A 25,265-nucleotide genomic window follows, 5' to 3' on the forward strand; every position below is an offset into this window, starting at 1 on the left:
CAAAGTGTAAATGGTCACATGAATAAGTTTGCTTTTAGACCGTCCTAGGACACACACACACACACACACACATACTGTATATACTGTATATACATATATATATAAACAACATATCGCAAGCAGAAATCGTTATGCCATCACAATTTCTGTTATTCCTCCTGTTAGGCTGCTATGTAGGCTATGTGGGGTTAAAAGCTATAACCTTTGATATGGTGAGGTCACAGACAGTAAACTATAACTATCCGCATCCTCATCTTGGAGTAGGCCTAAATAAAACTGGTTACACTTGGATAAAAATGAAACGTGCTGCTAACATTATGTGGATGTCTCATCATTAAAAGAACAGAGCAAAGTACAAAAATGTGATTTGTCTTTCACTTTCATATATTGTGGGAAAATTGTGGACATAATGTAAACTATATTACATAAACTTACACAATAAAATAATGAGGTGATTCTCTTTTATTATGCATGTAAACACTGCAAAAGTTCATCTTCACTCTACTGTAGTGAAGAGGCAAAATAACAGATAGTATTTTCAGATTCTATGGTAAATTATCTATGCACAATTCATTAAATAAATAAGTTATGATTGCTAGTGTGCAGTTATCTGACCTGCTGAATGTGATGTGATTAGCCATGCATTCTCTTAAAATTATAATTCAGTGGTGACTTCCTGTTGAAGACTGGGGCCATCATTAGCTTTGTGCAATACCACTAATGCCCTAATTAACCATTTTAAAATCAATAGACCAATTTTAAATGTTTCAGTTACACAACATTGACCATTTTTGACAGTCACTAGTTCCCTTTTTGTATGATTCTCAAATTGAAGAGTTCAGATGCAAGAGCCTCTAAACTCCACCTCCGTCAAAGAATGAGAACGTTAATCAAATAAGTTTGCTTCAAAACCCACTAAATACCACTCTTTTCCTGGTCTGAGATGTTGATTTGTAGGCAAAAACCTATAGGAGCCTGATTTAAAAAAAAAAAACTCATTTAAAGCAACACTAAAGCACTTTTCCTGTCGCACGCACACTATTTGTTTATCCAGCAAATACAAGGCAAGGTGGAGTATATTGCATGATTTTATGAAAGTGTGGTGTATTGTTACATCGAAGCAAGTCAAATTTGTAGTTTCTGATGTCTCATTTCATCGACCTACAGATACGCTACCCGATCTGGTAAAGTTCTAGAGTGAGGTTATATAGCCAATAGAGGGCTGCGAAGTGAAAGCAGAAGTGTCGTTCACCCTGTTACGAGTTGATGAACCGCTGAAATGTTTTTGGAAACATTATTTTAAGGTATGAAAAACTCTTTAGTGTTGCTTTAAAAGAAAAGTGGTCAGACGGATTTAGAGGGTTTTGCATCTGAACTATTCAATTATACTAACTGACATTTAAAACAGAGGTCGTCTCGATTTAATACAACAATATAACTATTCCTCAAAAAGGAACAATGACAAACAGTACAATTCCACGCAAGATTGCTTTTTTGACATCAAAAACAGTTCCACTCATAAAAAGGATGCCTCTAATCGATACTAATTGCTGCTCCACATTTGAACTGGCCACAGCTAGGTAATCATGTAAACAGAATGTGTGGATATGGATGTGGATGAGACATGACCTATTCTAGTGACCTATGAAGATGATGAAGTTTCACTGATGCCGCACACATAAAGTTCAGACTAATCAATTAAAGTTGTTACTACCACAACTGCCGTTTCAACATCTACTGTAGGTATCTTGCTAATGCTATCTGTCCATCCACCTGAAAACATCACGAGAGTTACTGCAGGGCACAGGAGCCGCTGGGCAGGAAGTCCTGAACATAAATGGCCACTGCCTTGGTAAGGTATGTCATGGTGCCAAAGATGCCACTAGGGGCACTGTCGTACAAGAGCCTGCAGATGCCAGTGGACTGGTCTTTCTCCAGAATGCTATCCTCAGCACCCAGATCCTTCTGTTGGGCCAAACATAAGTTAAAAAGAGAGTTAAAAATAACAATATATATTCAATTATCTTTATTTACTGAAGGAAATCATTTTAGCTTTGACACATGCCTGATCCTTATAGAACATGTCGTTTGCCAAGTGCACGATTTTCTCCACGTGGATGATGCTGCCGATGCTGCTGATGTCCACTTCCGCAAGCATCGTGAGCACCAGAATACCCTCCACCAGCAGCTGGCGATATTCAGGCTGGGGGACACGGTTTAGCACGGTCTCGACATGCACCGCAAACTTGATCTCCCCTGGGGTCATCTTCAGACACAGAGGGGAAGGATGGAAGAAATGCAAGGGAATTGAAGTTGTATGAGACAAGGATTAAAAACGGTATGATTAACAGCTGTGCAAGAGGGAAGTAGAAACAGCTTTATGTTTCGGTGTTTCTATTGTTTTTATTTTTATTTTTTTACCTCTCTTGTGGTTGACGATGGAAGCACAAATCCCTCAATGGAGAGTCCATGGCACTGAGGAAAATTTAAAGAGAGTAAGCAACATTTTGAGAGCAGGGCATATCCCATCATCTGTATTATCTTTCATTTAAATGGTAAGCAAACTGCAAAGTCAATCAACAAGTAAAGTTCTCTTGCATGAAGATGTGGGAGCATTGAGCTGCCCCACTGATGTTTGAAGGTCTTGCCCATGGTGTTAAAACAGTGATTTGATTTTGCCGATTTTGCCGTTAAATAAACTTTAGTTAGACTTTGCACTGTGCCAATTATTCCAATCACGGCTCCATCTCGTCATCCTGCTAACCTTCTGTAGAATCTTCCAGACTTTCTGATAGAAGCCCACAGGTACTCTGTTCAGGGCTCCATCCAGCCTCCTCCTGCGTAGCCACTGGCCCTGACGACTGTCCCGGTCTTTTCCAAAGTGAGCAGCAGAGGCTCCATCTAACGACTCGATGGACGGAAACCGGCACCGGCTCTACAAAGCAAATATACAGTATATACCGATGACGTGCGCATATCATCACATGCACTGAAGAAAGTCAAGGTAAACAATAATCTTCTTTTTGTTATAAGTATCCCAATAGTACTAAATTCCAGTGCTGTGGTCTTACCCCAGACTCGTGCTCGACTTCCAAAGTGTGTGTGTGTTGACCCTGTGAGTGAGAGACGCGAACGGAGAAAATGATTGAAAATATAATAATATAATATGGATTTATTTCAGAGTAAAGATACATTAGAAAGGAACACTAGTGATTGTATAAACAATTGTATGACATGCAATAAATTGAATAAAATTACTTTTTTAGCACCAGACCCCAATACCTGGCATGCTTTTCTCATATTTTGTACCATCAATGATGAGAAATAGTTTGCTACTCTGTCACAACTGAACTCCCGAAAGATGCAATTATGATCCAGAATGGAAATCGACTGCGATAATCGCAATTACGAAACGATCCAGAATAGAAATTGACTGTAATTATAGCAATTACGATACGATCCAGAATGGAAAAAAACTTCCATCATTGCAATTATGATCCAGAGTGAGAATGGCTGCCTATGCATCATCCCTCTGATAGGAACTGGAGAATTAGCACCAGTGGAGCAACACCAACATCAAAGTGTCACCTTTGTTTGTTCCGACCATGACAACCTGTGTTCCAACTACAAGGAAAACAATATCACACTTATTTCTTTGTGTATTTGAGATACGTGCTAATAACGCTGTATAAATCTTACGATAAACCCTCATTTTATAAACGTTAACAGTGCTATATCATCGCTGTTCCATCTTAAATATGACATTTTATTGAGTTATTTAATCTTACTGTACCATATTAATGCTTTCCAAGTGCTCTTATTAACAAACTGACTTCCTGCTTTTTCTCATCCAAATCATTCCATTCTAATGTTATTCTTGTGTTAATGTACATCTGTCTAAAAAAAACTGAAATGAACTTGAGATAGTATTCAATAAATCCTTCTCTCTAATTCATGGCCATATTTTTCCAATATAGGAGGTTGAGCACCATCCGATGTCCATACGGAAGAAGTTTCTGTACCATCTTAATGTCACTTTTGAGTTTGCTGATTCCCGCTCGCTCACTCTTTGTAGCTCCCGCATTGCCAACCTCATGGATAGAAATGGCAGGACTGGCACCTGTCTGTACAGAGCGAACTAAATGGGGGGGAATAAAAGACATGGTTATACACACAACAGCAAAGTGAATGACTCAATTACAGTGTAAGGAAAATAATGACTTCGCACCCATGATCAACATCACACAAAAGCTTCATCATGAAAGTGAAAAAAATAATAGTGTACACCTGTTGCTAAACAAATAAGGTGCATATGCACAGAAATCCTCACACATACTCACACTCATATACTCACCACTCTTCTGCACTCCAAACTCTTTCCCACTCAGAATGTGATGGAGCAGGTTCTTCAACTCGGAGGGACTCAGATTCATTAGACTATCTGTGGCCTCCTCACCTTTAGAACACACACACACACACACACAAAATGCAATTTTACATGATACACAAGTGTATGCAATTCTTCACCATCAGGCCAGAGGTGGGTGAAACGTACCGGTGCAGTGAAGCGACTGGGCCAGCTCGGTGGCCATGACCTGGATGATAAGACCAATGCGGAGACGGAACATTTCACTGAACAAGTTGGGCTGTGTTCTCATGGTCATGGCCAGGTACACCATTATTTCCTGTGTTAGAGAGGGGACGCAGACACACACAGAGAGATCTGTTGATATGGAGTCACTTGGTAGCTTGCTCTGGCTCAATAGTAACATATGAGAGGATGCTCACCTGTGTGAGAATGGCGACAGTGATGTTGCTCTCACTGGCCTTATCAATGAGCTTGACCAGCTCGTCTGGAGGCATGGGCCTGCACACATGCAAAGGGGATAGACACACGCACACGCACACACACACACACACACACACACACACACACACACACACACACACACACACACACACACACACACACACACACACACACACACACACACACACACACACACCTCAGATTGTACCTCCACATCCAATGTTACGGTAGTGATGTATGACTTATGTATCATGTATGGGCCTCGCATTATGAATGTTATTATTCGGAATATTTATATGGAGTATTTGCTGGTGACTAAAAGTAGTAGTGAAATGTGAAAATATAATTTTGCTTTAGATGAATGACTGCACTCCGCTAATTAGTAATAAAGGGATACGAAAGACAAAGGAGAATTATAAGTGGTATTATTTTTTGGTCTGGCTGAAATTTGGTGTAATCCAAAATGTGATTAAATGTTCAACTACCAAAATGTAAATATTACTATTTTTAAACACATTCCCAACAGCATGTATTGTACGGTCTACTACTCAATTTTCTTTTTTTTCCAAATCTTTGATATTGTGAAGACACTACGGGGGGAAAATATCTGATAAAAGGTATTTGTTGTGGAGGGTGTTGGGAGGTGGACTAACGCGGAGATGGTCTTCTCTCTGGGCTCTGGTGGTAAGCCAACTGTCAGATGCTTCTGATGTGACAGCAGATCAGAACAGGCCTGCCCATAGACATAAAACAAAAACAACTTATTCTGTTTCTGAGTCTCGGTAAACACGCATTGTTTGATAAAGCAATGTGAATGTGCCCATGCATTACTCCCCATTATGGTTATGTTTATGGTTATGGTATTTAGCATGCTTTTGTCCAAAGCAACATACAAATAACAACAATACAGTAATTTCCCGCATATAAGCCGCATTGTGTGTAAGCCACAGGACACTGTTTTATGCAAGTTAAAAGAAACAAAACCATATTAACACCATATTAACTGCCGCCCTGTATTAACCTCATAGCTGAAGAAATTTAGCAAAATCAATGTATAAGCCGCGGCTAATAGTAGGGAAATTACCGTACAATAGTTACATTTAACAGTAAATTTAACAGTAAAAAGTTGGTAATGCTCCATTAAAGAGAATAGCAATAATAAACAACGTCAATTCAGTCAGTTCAATTTACAACAATGAATGAAGCCAGCCAGCAAATCTAACCCAGTCAAGCTCTTCCATTTTCTTCCGGAGCATTCCAGAGATCATTCGGATAAGGCCCCACATCCGCAGGTCACCGGCCTTCTCGTAAAGATCCACAAGCAGGTGGCGAACTGTCGCTCCCTTACCACGCAGACGCGTGTCCCAGTCCATCCCTCTAGAGTTGGAAGAAAGGGCCAATGTTGAGTGTGTAGACAGGGAACGATAGATAAACCATGAAACCATAAAAAAGAATACATTTCTGGTACAGAAAAAAGAATGGTGCCCGAAATTGGTTCTTCAGAGCGTTACCGCAACAATGAAGTTAGAAGACGGGAGGCAGAGGTATCGATCAATTCCAGTGGATTTATTTCCTATACCAAATACAGGCTAGGCACGGGCAGCAGAAGTGTCCACTCAAAAACATGGGCCAACAGCACAACACAACTCACTCGCACGTAATTCACCTCAACTCTGTTTAAACTTACTGAATGTCATGGAACCGCATGGAATTCCAATCCCTCCCTTTATCAATTGCTAACCTATCTGAACCCCTAAATATTTTCCCCTGGACACCTCCCCCCAATCAAAACACATCAGAATTGATTGACACATTCCACGACGGAGGGAGAGGGAGACACAAACACTCTTGTGCACAGTCTGCACACACAAACACACACATACACAGACCGGGAAAACAGGAGACGCAGGGGAACTGACAGAACAGTCCAACAAGGAGGCTAAAAGCGTTACACAACCTTTTATAGTGCTTCAAGGAACCCTCAAAGGCCTCAAGATAGTTCTTTGAAGAACCATTAAAGAAAACGCAAACGCAAAAAAAATATTTCTGAAGAACCATTTCCAATGTGAAGAACCTTATACAGTAAGTGATGAAAGTGCCACTGAGCAGTGATACTAACTTGTCTTTAAAGAGAATATACAAGATGTCTGCCTGGTCTTGAAGGCTGCGTGTTTCGGAGAGAAGTCGGACTAGAGCTTCGTAATCGATGTTACCGCTTACATCTCGGGGCAGGTTACACTCTGCGGTCACTATCACCTCTGGGCCCTGAGGATAGCAATGGAACAAAGTCATAAAGGGGTAGGTATGTAAAGGTACACGTATCTATACATACCGAACCATTTAGGTTCAATACACACTACCAGTCAAAAGTGTTTTTTTGTTTTGTTTTTGTTTGTTTTTTTACTATTTAATTGTTAATTGTTTGTATGGAAATTCCTTCAAGACTGTTGGAAACCCATTTCAGGTGACTATGTCAAGTTGGTTGAGAGACTGAGCAAAATGTGTCTGTAAACTGAGTGTCTGTAAAGTAAATTTAGAAATATGCATTTTTTAGCTTACTACATCATTACCTCCGCCAAGGAGGTTATGTTTTCATCGGGGATCGGCGTATGTTTGTCTGTCTGTTTGTTTGTCTGTCTGTTTGTTAGCAAGACAACTCAAAAAGTAATGGACAGATTACGATGAAATTTTCAGGGAATGCCAGAAATGACCCAAGGACGAAACGACTAGATTTTGGGAGTGATTCGTAACACCGTCGGGATTCTGGAGCCGTTCATGTTTTTCGGTTAGTCGTGTAATGGCATGGTATGGCCACGTGGTGGCGATCTGAATAGTTTAGGTTCAAATGTATGACAACCTAGGAGGAACAATACAGGCGGAGGTCTCTCCGAGTGCTTTTCTAGTTTCATATGTGCTTTGTGTGCTACATAACTTTCTGTATTGTTCTCTACCTTTAAAAAAAAAAGTAAAAGTATAGAAAAAAATATGAATAAGTTGGTGCGTCCAAGCTTTTGACTGATGGTGCAGATGTGTACCGAATGTACTCAGTAATCAATAGTAGGCTTTTTACGCGTGAACCCACACAAATTGTAAACTTAGTCAGTGAATTAACGTCAACGAAAACATCTGATATCTTTCCAAAATACTAGTCCTGTTATGCATCAGCAATATGTCAGTGAATTTCAGGCTTGCAGGACCTATAGACTTACTATACCGAAAATTAACCAAACTGTGACTTCAAAAGCGGGATTTTTGTGTACCATTACATCCCTAATGCATTGGGGCGGTGGTAGTGTAGCGGTTAAGGAGTTGAGTTAGCATGCAGTGGCCTGAATGTTGTCAGTTCAATTCCTGGCTTCCATCATTGTGCCCTTGAGCAAGACACTTAACCCCAAGTTGCTCAGGGGACAATGTAATGACAACTATATTGTAATATAGTTGACATAATGTAAGTCATTTTGGATGAAGAAAGTGTCTGCTAATGTAATGTAATTATCATCAATGAAAATGAACACACACCTGACTCGGTCCAGAAGAATCTCTAAGGTGCAGGGCAGGTGGAGGGGAGCGGAACAGTTTAGTAGGCAAGTACATGTGAACATCTAAAGTAAAAAGAAGATGCACATTTCACAGGTCACATTTATGTCCAATAATCTAAAGTAATTGCAAAACAAGGTGGTAACTGTGCGTACTGTATGGCTACTCAATCAGGTTTACTGAAAGTAACATTTCTGACATCGCAGGGTTTTTTTTTTTTTTTTTTTTTTTAAAGTTTCAAAACTGATGAGGAGTAAACAAGAAGCATAACTCACTGTGAACCTGCAGATCTTTCGCTCTACGCACAAGTGACACCATCTCTCGCGTCTTCTTCGCTGCTGCTTTGAAACGAGTCAGGCCGGTCACTTTCCCGGTCAATTGCAGACCTTTCCGGGGAGCTGAAGTAGCTAAGAGCTGGTCTAGATACTGTGCCAGGTCGTCCGTCTCTGAGAAAGAGAGATCAAGAGAGAAAGACGAAACAAAAGCAAGAAGTCTTTAGAATATTGCTGTGGAGATGTTCCTTTATTTATTTATTTATTGTTGAAGAATAGGCTATTAGATTACTAAATAGATTAATAGAAATAGATTTTTCCAGAACTGTGCACACATGCTTTTCATTTACAATTTTGCAAGTACCATGCACTTTGCACCTACATACACTAAAAAAACTGCAAAATAGAAAAATGTCTTGAAAACTCATGCATATCAATGCCAATTTCTCTACTGTTGAGACAAGTAAAATTTTATTTTATCATTCTTTAAATCCATTTTGCAGCAATCATATTCATTCAGCCAGCATGCTTGCAAGAGGACCACATGCAATGAAGCAGTGTATGACACCGCAAAAAGAAGAGGTAACACTTGACTTGGATAGTCTGGCCACAGAGACTAAACAGATCATCTGTTAAGAGTCATGTTCGGTATGTAAAATTGTTGCTGAACAATAGCTGAACATCACTTTAGATAGATGAGAACTTACTATGATGCTAACTCTAATATATTTACATTGTGTATCTGTACTGATCTTCATTAATATGCATTGATATACTGTCCCTATCTAAATAAACAATTCAATTTTATCCAAACACAACCCGTAACCTTAAACATGACGTTTGTTGAATCTAAGCATCTGTAGATAGCCAGACTATCCAAGTTAAGTGTGACTAAAGTAGCCGCCAGGCTATTCTGTTGCAGTCACAATGATGGTAGGGGAAATCTGTACTTAGCCAGGGTACGTGATTAAAAGGATCAGGGATATGAGAGGATCAGTGATTAACTAGGTATAAAGATGAGAGTTAGACAGAGCAGTGGAAATGGTTTTGGAGAGTCATTAGTCATTTAAAAAGTGACACTTCAATTTTCACTATTAAGACTCAAACCACTCAAAAAAGTCATTTTTTTGTGTCAGTTTGAGTTAAAGATGCAATTCAGAAGAGACATTGCAACAACTACAAAACAAATTTATATGACAAGGTTCTGTAACAGGGTCCTGTACAGAGCTGATTGTGGTGGAATGGCATGGTTCTCTGTGAATCTAACTCTAATAACCTGTTACCTGAAACTGCCGTCAGGGACATCAGCCTTTTTATTTTTCTTCAAATGAAACATGGTGAATAAAGTGGTGTATTTTTAGACAAACATGGGCATGGATGAAACGGTACTGTACCAATGGCTGATGCTTCTGCATCCCTTTCCCCACCCTTACCATCATTAAATTCGACCTCATGCACAGGCTGCTCAAAGCAGTCATTGTCGTCATCCTCTTCGTCATCCTCATCATCCTCATCCTCATCCTCATCCTCATCATCATCCCAGGCCATGCCGCCGCCCCGAGTCTTACCAGTGTCCATGAAACTCAAGTGCGCGAAACAGGAAGTGGTCAAGAACTCTGACAACTTCCCCGTCTGTATTCTACCAGTGGGGGAGGGGAAAGGTGTGATTAGGGGACATTGGTGAGATAAGTGTGTGATTTAGTACAACGCAAAGACGAAAACACAGGGAAAATCCAACTGGCATCCCAATTATCATAGTGAGTAAAACGTGTTGTTGGGTGAGATAACCGTGTGATAAGCACAACAGAAATGTACAATAAAACACAGAGGGGAACCAAGTGACATTGCAATTCTCACCTTGCTCCTCCATAATAACCATCCTGAAGTTTGTTAAGTGTTGCAAGCACAGCTGGATCCAGGTCAGTGTGGTCTTCAGCTGTGAGAGCAAGATTAAGGCAACGATTTTCATATCTATTTTTGAAACTGACATTTCAATGAAAGATGGTACTACTGTACTTTGTGTTTCGGGGATTCAAACTAATTCAAGCAAAGCAAAGGTTTGATAAGGAGGAGGCCTGTGTGAACCTACTGAGCATAGTCTGAGAGATGGGGAAGGTGACGGTGGGTCGACCAGTCATCCTCCAGCGCGAGGACAAGTAGGATAGATCAGTGCGTAGCATATCCACAATCATTCTGTTGTCCAAAGCCAGGTAAAATTGCTGATGGTCAATAAACTGCAAGGAGAGATGAAGTGTACAGTATATCAAATTTGGCTAGTCTAGTCAAGTCTATGTAGTGAATATTACTGTATACATTCCTTGAATATTATTGAATATTATGCTTTCCTCGACATGCCTAGAGAACACTTCAGAAGTTATAGGTAACAAAAAGTTTGCTTTTCTATATCAATTTAGAAATCATGACAGCATCCATGGCATCTGAAAATCAACCATGGCATCATGAAGTAAGATAGGCCTGAATCTATATAAAACTGATGGTCCCCCAGACAAATGTTCTGAGTGACTATCATGGTGTAGCATGAAATTTGACGTCCTTGTTCTCATGCCATCATATACCTGAGGAGTGAAGGCAAAGATGGTGTTCCGGACAACGTACAGTTTGGACGATCCCAGTACACCGATCCTCCTATAGGGTCTTCCCGTGAGGCCTAGTCTGTGGTTCCGCCCTGCCGAGTAGGAGAGGGCCACACAGAGGGCAGTGCACAAGAAGTCATATCTGGTTCTATTTGCAGTGTGATTGACCCAATTGATGAGCTTTGATTGGACAAAATGCTTCACCCAAGTAGTACTGTGTTCAGCATTGTCCTTCAGCCCAAGTTTAAACCAAAAGTAGCTCCGGCAAAAGGCAAAAGGGCAGAGATGTAGGTTTTAAGCCCAGTTTAGTCTTTATGGATTGTCTAAATTCATGTCTTCTTTATTCCTTCATTCCTTAATTCCTAGTCTTTATTACTTCTCTTCCTAGTCTTTATTCGAGATAGATAGATAGATAGATACTTTATTGATCCCCAAGGGGAATTTCAATATTCCTTCCCTTCCTAGTCTTTACTGCTTCCCTTGCCTTCCAATGTGTTGGGCAAAAAAATATTTCAGGTGAACCACCCCTTACCGAGTCTGGCATAAATGTGACTAAGCACCCGTGAGGGCTGAACTCGGATGGGGTGGATGTCTGCCACGGTCTCCACTTCAATTCCATTCTTTATCAGTATCTGCTTGATCTCCTCTGACTCTGCCAAAATGGAGACTAGAAACACAAAAAGCATCAATTAAAATGACATTATTCCATCTTTACACAGAACCAACATACATTTAATTCAGTAAGCAATAGCTATATGGAGCCAATATAGTGATATTTATATCAGGTTTCAAGAAATACTTTTTAAAAAAGGTAAGAATCTGTTTGGTCTAATACAAGTTTAAACTGCAATGCTGTCCCATAACTGGATTGCATGTGTAAATTCACAAAATGGTGAATGATCGATCCTATTAACTTCTATGAAGTCGCTTGTTTTGAGTTAGGTAGTCTTGCGAATTATTTCCAGGCCATGTAAAGAATGCTAAATATCAACCAGGGCTAAAAAAGTTTTGAGAAGTCTATTGAATTGCCAAACCTTGTACAACTACATCAGGCTTTGGGATAGTGGAAAAGCGCCGGTTCAGGGGATCAATCTCTCCGGGAGCCAAAAAACCCTGCACCAAAAACAAAAGGCCGCGTTAGCACTCGCATTAAAGGCAGATTCATCTATTCCCATCACAGATTCACATCTGTTCACAGAACAGATTAAAGAGGAACTATGCAGGATTGGCGATTTCATCTCTGGTTTCGGTTTCGTTTTTCGTTTTCGCTCGTTTTATGCTTGCATTTTCTCTGCAGAGCTTCCCCGACAGCTTTAGCGTGTATATTTATACATGTATAGGCTATATCTAAATATATAAATTGCAAGCGTGGTTCTTCGTCTCAGACTTCCAGATGTAAACACGGAGTGATCGTCTCCTGCAGAAAGTTCCATAGGGTCTCTTTAAGGCAATACCACTCATATCATATCTCGACATCTAACAAACAGAACCACAAAATACTTGAGATGAAGAGAAAGAAAGATACACACAAAACGTTAATAACTCACCTCAGCCAGGAGGCTCCCCAAAACATAAAGCGACTGGCCCCATCTCAGAGGACACTTGCCCATGGGCACCCTCTCCACAGTGTGGGGGTTGACATACTCCTCATCCACCTGGTCATACACACATTAATTGACATGAACCCAGGAAGCGTTAAATCAGAAATGGACTAGTCACTTAAAAGACCGGCGCATTCTCTTACTTTATCTGGCGGGACGCTGTAGAGTTCTGGTACCAGACGAATCCCATCCTTCTGCTTAATGAGGATTCCATCTAGAGCCTCCCTGTACTCTTGCACCTGATACGGATCAGTGATCAGCCAATTAGAATGTAATGCTGGTAGTAGCACACAGATTCAAGCAAAACTTCTTTATACATTTGGCTATGGTTATTTGGCAGATGCCTTTGTCCAAAGCAACATACAAATAAAAACAATACAATAACTAATTAAACAGTGAACTATTTAAAAAAAAAAGTTGGTCAGACTACAGTAGGGAGAATAGCAATATAAACAATAAACAGTATCAATTCAAGCAATAACCTCATGAAAATAAACAATGAATATAAAGGAGAATAGCAAATAAACTAAAGTCATTCAATCAATCATATAATAACATTACATTTCTACTCTGGACATTTTCCCTTAACGTCTCTAACATGTTTATTTTAGTAAGTAAGTGTATATATATATAGTAAGGAGTGTATATTTCATTGGGGACCAAAACAATGTTAATCAGGGTAGTTTTGAGTATGTGCATATGCAACCAAATAGCATACTGTAGGTAAAAATACTCCAGCTTGACTACAGGGACTCTCTCCACAGCAGCATATTAGTGTAATGATATTTTAAGCCCAGTCAGTGGCTTAAACTACTGTAGCAATTTACTTTGATGCAGTGATACTGCCTTCAAGGCTATGCTATGTTATTTCATTGCAAAAATACTCCAATTAATGTTGCAGTGGTCTGTGTATTCTGTGTGGTCATGTGTCCGTGTACTCAGCATCATCCAAAAACAGACCCAAGTGTGAAAAATACCAAACTTCCGCTTTCATAAAACCATTTTAAAAACCAAGTAAACCATTCTGAAACCAAGTAAAACCAAGCACATTTGAACTGTATGAAAGAGATTGGCTTGTCTCAAAGCATTTGAACTCATTCACTGTTTTACAGTTTGACTGTAAATAATTTGGAGTCCTACTACCTACTAGCACAATATTTTAATAGTATAACGCAGCACTGCCATTAAGAAAAATCTATTTAATTGTGGGACTGAGTGAACAACAGTTAGAAAGCATGTGACCTATAAACACACACGCACATGCACATGTACACACACATACGCACGCACGCACACACACACATACTGTATACAGACACACAGCCAACCTGCTCTGGGCTGTTGATGAAAATCCCATCCAGGATCAGGTAAGTCCAGAACAGAGGCCACTCACACTCAATGTTCTCAAACAACTTCAGCTCCGCAGACTCGTAATATAGTCGAGTTGGGTCCTGCCAGGATAGAGAGATGGAAAGACAAGTTTGTGCAAATTGCTGGTGGAAGAGAGCTGAAGTTGATACCTCACAAGAGGTTCTCACAAGCATCCCAACCTCACACTCCTCACCTCTTTGGGAGTTTTGTGGCCATCCCTGAGGAATCGGCAGCAACCATAGCGTCCCTGTAGAGAGGGAAAGAGAATTATTACAGATAAGAAATTCTGTCAACGTCGGGCTGTAAACAAGGCTGTAAACGTCTTGTAAGCACAGTCTGATATAGACCCTTCCAACTGCATAAACAAACTAGAAAAGCACTCAGAGAGCGCAGACCTCCGCCTGTATTGTTCTTCCTAGGTTGTCATACATTTGAACCTAAACTATTCAGATCGCCACCACGTGGCCATACCATGCCATTACACCACTAAGCGAAAAACGTATTCGGCTCCGGAATCCCGGCGAAAACATAACCTCCTTGGCGGAGGTAACAAACCTAAGGCATTTCCAGGGCACAGAGAACTACATTGAGATAATGGTGACTTTGGGGATTTTGTAGGTTGCTATGCTAACATCCGATTCATTTTCACTTTCAAGTTGTCTGCATTGGTTCTGAACGTGTCAAGGAACAGATTGAAACTAAGTGTTTATAAGAAGAAAGACCTGCAGCTTGGAGATGATCTCCTCTTTGGTAAGATTGACTATGCTCAAGTCTTCCACCGCAAAAGCAGGATACGAGATGATGGAGAGGACTCCTGCATCCACCTCCTTGGAGGTCGAGGCCCGGGGTAGCATGGAATAAAGGATGGACTGTGAAGAGCAAAAAGATATATATATATGATTTACAACCAGCGTTCTTCATATGCCCCCTTGGGCTTCATTAGGTCACATCAGAATAGCAATAATGAGGTATAGGGAATTTATTACGGTTAGAATTAGAATTAGGACTAGGGCTTTTCATTATTTGATAAAATAATACTTTATGCTGGTCTTACCTGGCAATGCTGAATGTCATCTGATAGTGCGTGGACAACAGACCGTGGTCCTCCTTTGGCACCAAACAGATTCAGCTCATCGAGTGCCTCCAGTGCAGCCTGTAACCAACATTCAGAGAGGTTTATTCGTCACATAATATTACAGCAAAGCTATCCATATATGTCCATTTAGGGCATCATATTTTACTATTCTACCAACATACTCAAAACCACCACAGCAACAGCTATACTCACTGCAGGAGTTCTTACCTATGACAGGAGATAGGCTATTTGACCAAAGTACAACAGACAGACACTTTTCAGTGTTTCCATGCTTGTAGAGCAAGAACCAGGAATAATTATTTTCATGGGCACAGATCTACGTCAGACCCTCTACAGATCATACTGAATTCGAAAGAACACACCAACTTTTTGGGAAATTAGCTTATTTGTCTTCAACCCTCCGAGTTAAATACAGTAGGAAGACACACATCCTTATCTTCTCTGTGTCTGCAATAACCCAGTCTGACATTGTTAGCCTAGCTTAGCATACTTCACTGAAAGTGGGTTAGACCAGTCAGCCTGTAACTAGCCTGTAGCTAAATACAGGCTTCCAGTTCCAGTGAATTAATGCGAAGCTAGGCTGATGTGATCCAACTGGGTTATTGCAGAGAGAAGAAATCCATCTTCCTTATCTATCTCTGAAGTACTCAGCTAATAAGCTTATTGACCAAAAAAGTTGTAAAAGTTGTTCAAAAAAAGGTGTACAATGTTCCTTTAAAGTCTTTGCTGCTGCTCACCCATAGCTGGATGCAGCCCATTTGAGAACTGTACACCAGAGTAATCACACTGAGGTTAAATAAGGTCAGATCGCCCGAGGGTTGCTCCACAAGAGCATGGATCATAACATGCCATCCTAAGCTACATTCCCAGCTGCTCAGTGGTAGGGACAGCGTGATCATGTGCAGTCTGAATCCAAATGTCATTTACTCAATGGGTAGTTTACTCGCTCTGACGCCGGTTACTCTGCAAAGGGTGTGTTGTATCCTTCAATCTGGTAGTGAGTCTGAGGCACTCGAAAAGGTATTTTTTTAAAAAAGCCTTTATTAAACTTGGCTATCCATTAAAAATATGCCAACATGTTTCAGCCACAAATGGCCTTCCTCAGGGCAAGTTTTAAAAAATTGTTGGATCTCCAAACTGATGAGCACCGGCGGTATACTTGTTGAATATCTACACCCAAGCAGTACTCCTGGATATACGAGTTTGTGTTGTATCCTTGACTTAAGTAGCCAGAGTCATTATATGAAAACTATACATTCTACACAGCTCGATACAAAGACGTACCAATAAACCTAGTTTACCTCTCCTGAACTGTGCTGAAGTCAGTTTACTATAACCATGCCTTTTCCTTTGGCAAAAAAAGATAAATAAACTTATAGTACCATAGTAATTTCCTGGGTATCCATCAAGGTTTGTACATTGATTTTGCCAGATTTGAGGTTAATGAAGTACACAGGGGCAGGCTATACATGGGAATGCACTTCTTTTTTCGATCCTTCTTTATAATTAAAACTCAGCTTGATTCTGATTCATTGGGCAATTGGGCACTTCAGTGGATACACAGCTTTTTTTTTTATTTGTATAAAGCACCATCAGCATGATGCGGCTAATACAGGGGAATTTATGGCAGCTTTGTCCATGTGTCTTGCACTTACTTTGGCCATGCCAATAGAGCTAGCATTGAGCTCTGGGATACCCTGGTTAGTCTTGTCTCCTCTCTCCCACATACCATAATCCTGTTGGGGAGATACAAACATAAAACTATAATATAATACAACATAATACAATACAATACAAAACAATGCAATGCAATATAATGTAATAATATAATATACAAAGATAGTATTTTTCAGCTTTCGTCATGGACAGGATCAGATAACTAGAATAAATGACAATCTCTGAGTCAAAAACAAGAAAAACATAAAAATACACTTCTGTCTACTCACAGCCACTTTGTATGCGGTTTCAATGTAGAACATAAGGTTCTGGATTACATCCACCTCATCTTGTGTGTAGATAATGATGAGTCCTGTGAAACACAGTACAAAAGAGACATAAACGGATATTAATGGATTGTCTAGATGTGTTTGTATTTTGTGGGCACTGGTGTTCATACATTTGCAAGGTATCCAAGCCCTTGGCCTTTTGGGTTCCATACTAAAGATAACAAACTACAGTAATTTCCTGTGTATTAGCCGCAACCTGTATAAGCTGTAGGACAGTGTTTTATGCAAGTCAAAAGAAACAAAACCATATTAATACCATGTTAACTACCCCCGTGTATGAACCTCAAAGCTGAAGACTTTTGTGCAAGATCAATGTATAAGCCGCGGCTAATAGTCGGGAAATTACGGTACTAGCAAATGATACAGAAGTGCCCCCCATAAGGCCTATAGTATAGTTCTGTTGACACACACAGTCTCCACACAGTGCAGATGATTTCGCAACCACAAATGTCATCATCCGTATCTTCCGCAGACTATCCATGCAGCACCAAAATGTTGCATCTGCAGTAGTGTGCACTGGCTGTGCATGACTACACATGTTCAAAAAGCTCTCGTTCAAGAGAAAAAAATAAAATGGATTCATTCATTTTTAAGAGTGTATAGATTTAGCTTTCAAGCAAAGTCATTTACAAAAAGGATGCACTTTTTTATTAGCATGTTTGCTCCTTGCTACTTCACTCTTAAAACAAATGTGTTGTCCCTTTCTGGACACAGAGATGTGTTAAAAACAATGCAAGATGTGGTGTTTTCAACACATTTGTTTTGAGTGGAACACTATTTAGATCGTAATAAATGGTTATGAGGGGGCAGAGCAAACTTAGCTATAAATACACAATGAAGTGATGGATTGCTTAAGTGAGAAAAAGACACCAGGAAAATATTGTTTTTCCATGTCCAATTGAGCACCATACGTGAGAAGAAAAGCAGAAGTTGCATCACTATTTTTTGTAGAAAACATTACTGGCATTGGGGTGCAGTAGTCCACAATCCTGAGGGCTAAACTAGACTCTGGTGCAGGATGGCAAAAAGCCATCGTTTTGTAAGATCCTCAACAGGAGAGCATGTATGGAGGGTGCTTAAGACATGGATAAAATGTTTATGGTCATACAAGACCGAAATAGAGCCTTTACAAATATAACACAGCATAACTGTTCATGATGAAAATACGGACTGGGGAAATATGTACAAGCAAGTGTGTTTTGTTAACTAGACAATTATCATAATAATAATAATGATGATGATGATGATTATGATTTTCAGAGGGGTTGAACACTTTTGCAAGTAGCTTAAGCTACGCATTAAATGCTGCGGTCTTTTTTATGGAATGTATAGACGTGTGAAGAAGAATATCCTGTATAGGACAATAAAGACTATCTATCTACACATCCTTCCGTACCCACCTGAGGCGGTCATCTGTGCCAGGTAGAGCATGAAGAGGGAAGTGGCATCCACCTGCAGGTGGCCCCACTCCGAGTCGCCCACCACGGTGGCGCACGTGTGGGTGTTGTACTTGGCGTGCAGGGAGTCCTTTGTGCTCTTGCTGTACTTGAACTTCTCCACTTTATCCAACTAGGCGGACACACATTTTCAAAAAGGTTGCCAAGAGAAGATCTACATGATCTGTATGATCTCCACAGGAGTAATTGCACAGTAAGAGAGCTGATGAACAGTCAACTCACCTGCCTCATGATACACTGCAGTACTCCTCTCATTAGTTTAACGACGCTCTAGAAAGAGAGACAGGGTGCAAGAACAAAAAAATATTTTTAAAAATAAGCCACATCACAGTATTTCTCTCATTAGTTTAACTACACTCTAGAAAGAGAGACAGGGTGCAAGAAAAATAGATTATTTTTTAAAAAATAAGACATATTACAGTATTTCTCTCATTAGTTTAACTACACTCTAGAAAGAGAGACAGGATGCAAGAAAAAATATTATTTAAAAAAAAAAAAAGACACATTGCAGTATTCCTCTCACAAAAACAAAGACACTTTTTTTCCAGTTTTTCCGAAGAAAATACTGTATTCTAAATGATGCATGACTGCTTTTAATAGAAGGTTATGAACACAGACAGAGATATTTACCAGACAACCAAACATACCCAGGTCAACTTTGCCCTTTCCCTATCCTCCTCACCATAATTAGGACAGAGTAACTTGAGACTCCTGGTGCCCACACAGTCTCTGTCTCTGTCTAACCAGAACTATAACACTTACAGTATATACAGCTATACACAACTTCTTCATACATACCAACTCTCTCTGAACATTCTGAATGTATGAATACTGTATGTATGGGAACTGATATTGTCCAGCCTCTTCATAACAAGACTAGCTACAGTACATCAAACCATGCAGCCAGAACTTAGATATGACATGTAGAACTCTGCATGTGAAGTAATTAACAGATAGAGTACTATTCAGTATTTAACAGACAACAAATTCTAGTAATTAGAGAGTGCAATGCTACAATAAACGTTTGGCTTCTTGGCAAGGATTCGTTTGTACATGTAATAAAAATGATGCCGTGTTAACAGAAACGGAGCAGGGCATCCTAGACCTAGGGTATGCTCTGCAGCAGGCCCTCACACACATATCCAGTCTGCTGACAGCATGTTTCCTTTTCAATTGTCATTTGTACAGCGGCTTATCAAGATCAGCTTATCCTTGACTCTCACTGAGGCTTCAAAATACTACAGCTTATGGCCTCCTTACACCAAACAACTTTGACAATATTTGGGAAAGATTATGGCAAGATTGTAGTCTTTTAAATAAATGCCCCCCATTCAAGCTTTACTAAAAAGACTAATATTTCAAAAATCTTTCCCAAATCTTGTCAACGTTGTTTGGTGTAAGGGCGCCATTAGTTGCAAACATTGCAATGTAGAATATCTGGAGTAATGATACTGACTCATCTATTTGATTGTACCCTGTTTAAGCTGAGAAATGTTGGGATAAGTGTCATTCAATATTCAAAATAAACATTAACAACATGTGTAAGACATCTCTCATTACTCTCTCAAGTTTTAAAAGATGAGCTGGCAGCAGCAGTTTAGTTTCTTGGGGTCATCCCTATGTTCCCCAGGTCCTATATGTTCCCCGGTTTTCCCAAAAAGGGTCCTATATGTTCCCCGGTCACAATACATACCGGGGAACATAGGACCCTTTTTGGGAAAAGCGGGGAACATAGGACCCTTTTAAATATGTGAGAAAAAAAGGGTCCTATGTTCCCATACAAAGTGTTCATAGGACCTGGGGAACATAGGACCTGGGGAACATAGGTACGCTCCCAGTTTCTTAGTGCCCTCACCTGCTCCAGCTCATAGGCCTTGGCTTTGTCCTCATCGCGGTCAGCATTCTTGCGGTACGCCAAGCTCAGGGCCCACACAGACACGATGCTGTAGACGTTATCCCGGACCCAGGCATGTGGCTGATCTCCACTAGCTGGTAGCAGTCCTGTCACAGGGTCCTGAACGCAACAGTACAATAAGGCTGTGGTACAGACACTTGTGGTTATGGTTATGGTTATGCTTCTTAGCGGACGCATTTGTCCAAAGCCACATACAAACAAAAACAATAAACTAATTAATTCACCAATGTACAAATTCAAAATTCACTTGTATACATACATTGATGTAAACATTTTGATCATTGACAATTTGTATCATTAAAGAGGGATTTTAGATATTTTGAGCAAACCCAGCTAGCTAACCTTAGCTAACGAACTTGTCAAAAGACTTGTCTTGCAAATACTAACAGCAGCAAAAACAGAAATAAAAAATATTTTTGTAACATAATGCCATCATGCTGGTTTCCACTCAAGTGTTTTTGTGGCATAATGCTATCATAGGGCTTTGCTGACACATGATGCTAAGCTGGTTTCATACCTGAAGCACAAAGAAGCACAAACCATTTGGCCAAATATGGGCTAAATATAACATTTGAATCTAGTTGCAAAAGCATGTATAATATGTAAAACATGCATAATATGGCTTTGAGCATTCTATTTTCCGCTGATGTTTGCATCTCTAATACAAAGGGGGGAAATGTTCTCATGACACTGAAGGCTATACAATTGCTTCAAGGTGAAAATCTTACATTGACAGATCAGATAATGCACAACTTGTCAAGAACTTAAGTATCACCCCAGGGCAAACTTGCAAAGAAGATGTTGAAAACATCTCTTTTTCCCAGTGTGCAGCTGATTTTTTCACTAAGCCAAGAAAGATAGATTACTCTTTCAAAAACATGGTTCCAAGCGCTTCTCAATCAACTATGACAGATGTGTAAGAAGAGTCACCAAATGAAACTGCATGTGAGAATTATACAGCATAGGATGGACACTGAAGATCACCATATCCATGTTATTTCATCCAAGAAACACATTCATGGGGGGAAAAATGCATTGATAGCAGTTTGTGAGATTGCCAAGAGGGATGGAAGCGTCTCTTCTCTGGCAATATGATAAATGATGATGATGATGGATCAAATGATTAAATTGGCTTCAATTCCAAGAATCAATCTCTACATTTTCCCAACAACACATGCTAGTGGCAATGACGACACTGAAAAATAATTTCATTTCCACATCACAGATTGAGACAAGACAAAGGAAGTAGTGACAATCAGGTGGTTCCTGATATTACATTCATCAAAACATTTCTATGTGTGGCAACACCAAGAAATAGCCTAATAGAAGATCATCCCACGAGTCACATAATGTCCGTAAGCAAAGCCAGAGCAGTGCAGAGCAACAATCACAGGTCATCTGCAGCATTGATCCTGAAAGCATGCAATCATATGGTTGCTTAAGAGAATGTAGAACATTCTGTAGAATGGAGAACACAGTCTGGTGTATCTTTGTGTCCACTAGTGATGTAGAGTGGGAGGAAATCGTGCAGAAGAGGATAATAGCCAGTTAGATTCAGGAGGTTCTATGATGTTCCTGTTTGTACATTTGAGTCACTCAAGTGGCGATATCCCATTGTTTGCATTGTTTGTGTGATATACTGTATACCCCCCCCCCCCTCTCTCTCTCTCTCTCTCTCATTGTGTGTGTGTGTGTGTGTGTGTGTGTGTGTGTGTGTGTGTGTGTGTGTATGTCAGGGCCATCCTGCTCTCTAACCATCTGGGACTGGGCCAGGACAGCTGTATGGGGACATCACTCCCACTCCTGTCATAGCCTACTGCTTTAACATCCTCTGACAGTGCACTCTCTTCAAAAATGGCTTCCTTGAAACTACAACTGAGAGGCAAAGAACACTGCAGTGTAAATACTGCAAAATACAGAAGTGTAACTAAATACTGCAAAAGCATCTTACAACTTAACATTTGTAATTATTCATCTTGAAGGGTCGTTTAAACTTTTGTTCATAATATTGTGAAAATTAATGATAACCATTGGGTGGACACACACACACACACACACACACACACACACACACACACACACACACACACACACTCCATTGCTTTCATTTGTTACAGTTTGGCTTTACAGTGTTACAAACTTGCAAGACATGACATAGTAAGACTGCAAGGCTATAACGGACAGCGGCCTATTTGAAGCAACATGGTTAGGCCAGGGCCATTGCTCAAAATTAAAACGTGTGGGTTATGACTACATCGTGGAAGATTGCTTGTATTCGTTTCTACAGTGAACACCGTCATCAATGTATTCATTCGGTTCGTCATTGTGCCGAATGGACTTGAGGCACTGACGCCTGGAATCAGCTGCTATATTAAATCCACGCCACTTCATAAACATGCAAGCTTACCAATTAGATATGTTAAGGGAGAATACAGTTTGCCTCACCTGGTAACGCAGGACGGTTTGCTGAACTATACGGGCATAGTTGTCGAGTTTCACTCCAGAGTTACTGCGACTCCTCATTGTGTCTGCGTAAGATTGTCTAGCCTATTATGTTTTCCGCAAGTTTTCCCAGTTCCAGTAGTTTTTCAAATAGTACAGTATACCATGTTAGCTTTTGCTAATCACTGATGTGGTCCAATTTTGTTTAGCGTTATGTCTGTGACGAAATTGGTTACTTTCATTTATGCAAGCAACGTAACAGTCCAAAATGTTGCCCAAACCTAAGATTTATCCAAATGCCATTGCGCGCAGATTCTTTCCAAACTTAAAAACCCGTCAGAGTAGCTGCAACCTACTTGTCGGCTACAAGGAAGCAAAACAAAACAAGCGCAGAAAAGCCCAGTCTCTAATGAAAGTGATACACTAGTCCGATTAGTTTAATCGGCGTGTCGTTTCGAGGCCGCTGAAACTTTAAATATACAGTCAGCCTAGTTATCTACACAGATGCATTTAAAGAAGGCGTATAGGATAACTATTTATTTATCTTCAAGTTATTCTATGTGCCTGCAAGGACGCTAGGTTCCGCTCTCCTTTAAGGTCATAAGCACACGTGTTCCTGGATCGTCTAACATCTCCAGTGACAGCACGAAAGGCCATATGAATATCGTGGTTATACTTCAGGAGTATGGGCTGTGTCTTCAAAGTGTGAAGTGTTTAGTTGGGCTCGTAAGATTCTGGACTACATGACAAGACGGCGTAGGCTATTTTGAGCCATAGATAGGCTTCATAATAAATGCGATTAAGGGGGTGAAAAATGTCTGTCTGCAAATAGGTTCCAGCCTGACGAAGTCTGAAAAGGAATGTGTGTAGTTTCCTGAACTTACTGTGAGTTTGTGCTATATGTGTTGTGTGTCTGATGATCACAAAGTTCAGTTTTGTTCAGTTAAGTAATCACAAGTGGCCCCCAGCCACAAGAGGGCAGTCCAACTACATAGGCCTAGGACAGTCCTGCTCTGTTAGTAGGCCTATTGTATAAAGGCAATAGGAGGCATTTGAGCACTATGGAGATTTAAAAAATAATAATAATAATAAAAAAGCATCACTATCATGAAGCAGTCCTAGTTTCATGCACATTTTGGCATCAAAATCAGATAATTTTTCGATAAGAGCAAAAATAGGACAAGTGAAAAACCTACACAGTAGGCATTACATCATATTTTTAATCTAAAGTGACTTACATTTGTCAGTTATATTACAAGGGCCATTGTCCCCGGAGAAACTAGTGCCTACTGCTCAACGCCACAACAGTGCTAGCCCAGCTCCATAACCACTACTCTACCACCACCCTACCAAGGCTAGCTACTAATTAAGTCCTTTCCAGATGTCATGTCAAACACAAGTCCTGTCTTGTCATTGTTGTATAAATTTTCTGTTGTTGTTCTTATAATGCATTTCATTGAATTTTTGTTTTTACTTTTGCAATCCCAGGGCTCCCTCGAAAAACAGATCTCAATGGGACTCATCAATCATTTCACACTTCTGGTTAAAAATGGCAAACAATTAATTTGATACCCTTCCCTCCTTCCTGCGTTTAGGGCAAATGCCATTTTTGCTTTCATTCTGTGCAGATTCTGTTCAGTAAGCAATGAATATCAGAAATGCATTAAACCCTTTACCCTTCCTTGTCTAGTAAACTGAAATGAGACACAAAGCTGTGGACCGGCACATTTTTGATAAAAAGATTGCAATTTATTTCCTTTCAATTGATGAATTAATTTACGTGTCCCATCCTTTATAATGCCCCTTTTCAGCACCACTGGCTGCTTTCTTTAAGGTTGTTTGATAGGTCAATGTGTGCATGTAGGCCTAGACATTGGAACGACTGTTAGCCTCACCTGAAAGAATGACCATGACATAATGCACAGTCTAATGGCATTGTAAATGGTATTCAGTCAGTAATAACTGACTTTCAGTCAACATCGGTTTTTCGTGCATCAGTGCCTTAACAGGATAAATCAATAATTGCGGCAACTGTCCAAGTCCAAAGAAGTAGGACACACAGCCCAGTTTAGACTGAGCTGTTTGAATTCACAAGATAAACAGAGAGCTGCCCCACCACCATCACCTAAAAATGTCACAAACGTGTCAGGATTACTCATGCATC

The 25,265-nt window shown here is 40.1% G+C and overlaps 1 protein-coding gene across 2 annotated transcripts; it reads right to left on the reverse strand.

The window, feature by feature from the left end:
* Positions 1-447: 447 nt before the first annotated feature.
* phka1a (phosphorylase kinase, alpha 1a (muscle)) lies at positions 448-23,700 on the reverse strand. Of its 2 annotated transcripts, XM_062516233.1 has the most exons (33): positions 23,105-23,700; positions 20,600-20,758; positions 18,967-19,014; positions 18,688-18,856; positions 17,228-17,310; positions 16,937-17,017; positions 15,240-15,338; positions 14,908-15,054; positions 14,379-14,432; positions 14,143-14,265; positions 12,958-13,053; positions 12,761-12,868; positions 12,248-12,326; positions 11,746-11,880; positions 11,196-11,305; positions 10,709-10,853; positions 10,477-10,555; positions 10,053-10,258; positions 8,623-8,793; positions 8,330-8,412; positions 6,930-7,075; positions 6,034-6,187; positions 5,464-5,543; positions 4,789-4,867; positions 4,556-4,685; positions 4,355-4,456; positions 4,023-4,138; positions 3,589-3,624; positions 3,072-3,113; positions 2,765-2,935; positions 2,422-2,475; positions 2,066-2,266; positions 448-1,965 (listed from the first exon to the last, which is right to left on the reverse strand). In XM_062516233.1, exons 1-33 carry the CDS (start codon positions 23,180-23,182, stop codon positions 1,792-1,794), a joined length of 3,738 nt encoding a protein of 1,245 aa, XP_062372217.1. In that variant the 5' UTR covers positions 23,183-23,700; the 3' UTR covers positions 448-1,791. The 2 variants fall into 2 exon arrangements, with proteins under 2 accessions (XP_062372217.1, XP_062372219.1); XM_062516235.1 differs by lacking the exon at positions 3,589-3,624.
* Positions 23,701-25,265: the final 1,565 nt, after the last annotated feature.

The sequence above is a fragment of the Sardina pilchardus genome, chromosome 16, assembly GCF_963854185.1.
Source record: "Sardina pilchardus chromosome 16, fSarPil1.1, whole genome shotgun sequence".
NCBI classification, from domain to species: Eukaryota; Metazoa; Chordata; class Actinopteri; order Clupeiformes; family Clupeidae; genus Sardina; species Sardina pilchardus.

Excerpts from the sequence above, each read along its gene's own strand:
- phka1a (XM_062516233.1), bottom strand. The coding sequence starts at position 23,182 with ATGAGGAGTCGCAGTAACTCTGGAGTGAAACTCGACAACTATGCCCGT. Across the intron at positions 20,759-23,104 it reads AAACCGTCCTGCGTTACCAG|GACCCTGTGACAGGACTGCT; the intron begins GTGAGGCAAACT and ends TGTTGCGTTCAG. Across the intron at positions 11,306-11,745 it reads TCACATTTATGCCAGACTCG|GGCGGAACCACAGACTAGGC; the intron begins GTAAGGGGTGGT and ends CCTACTCGGCAG.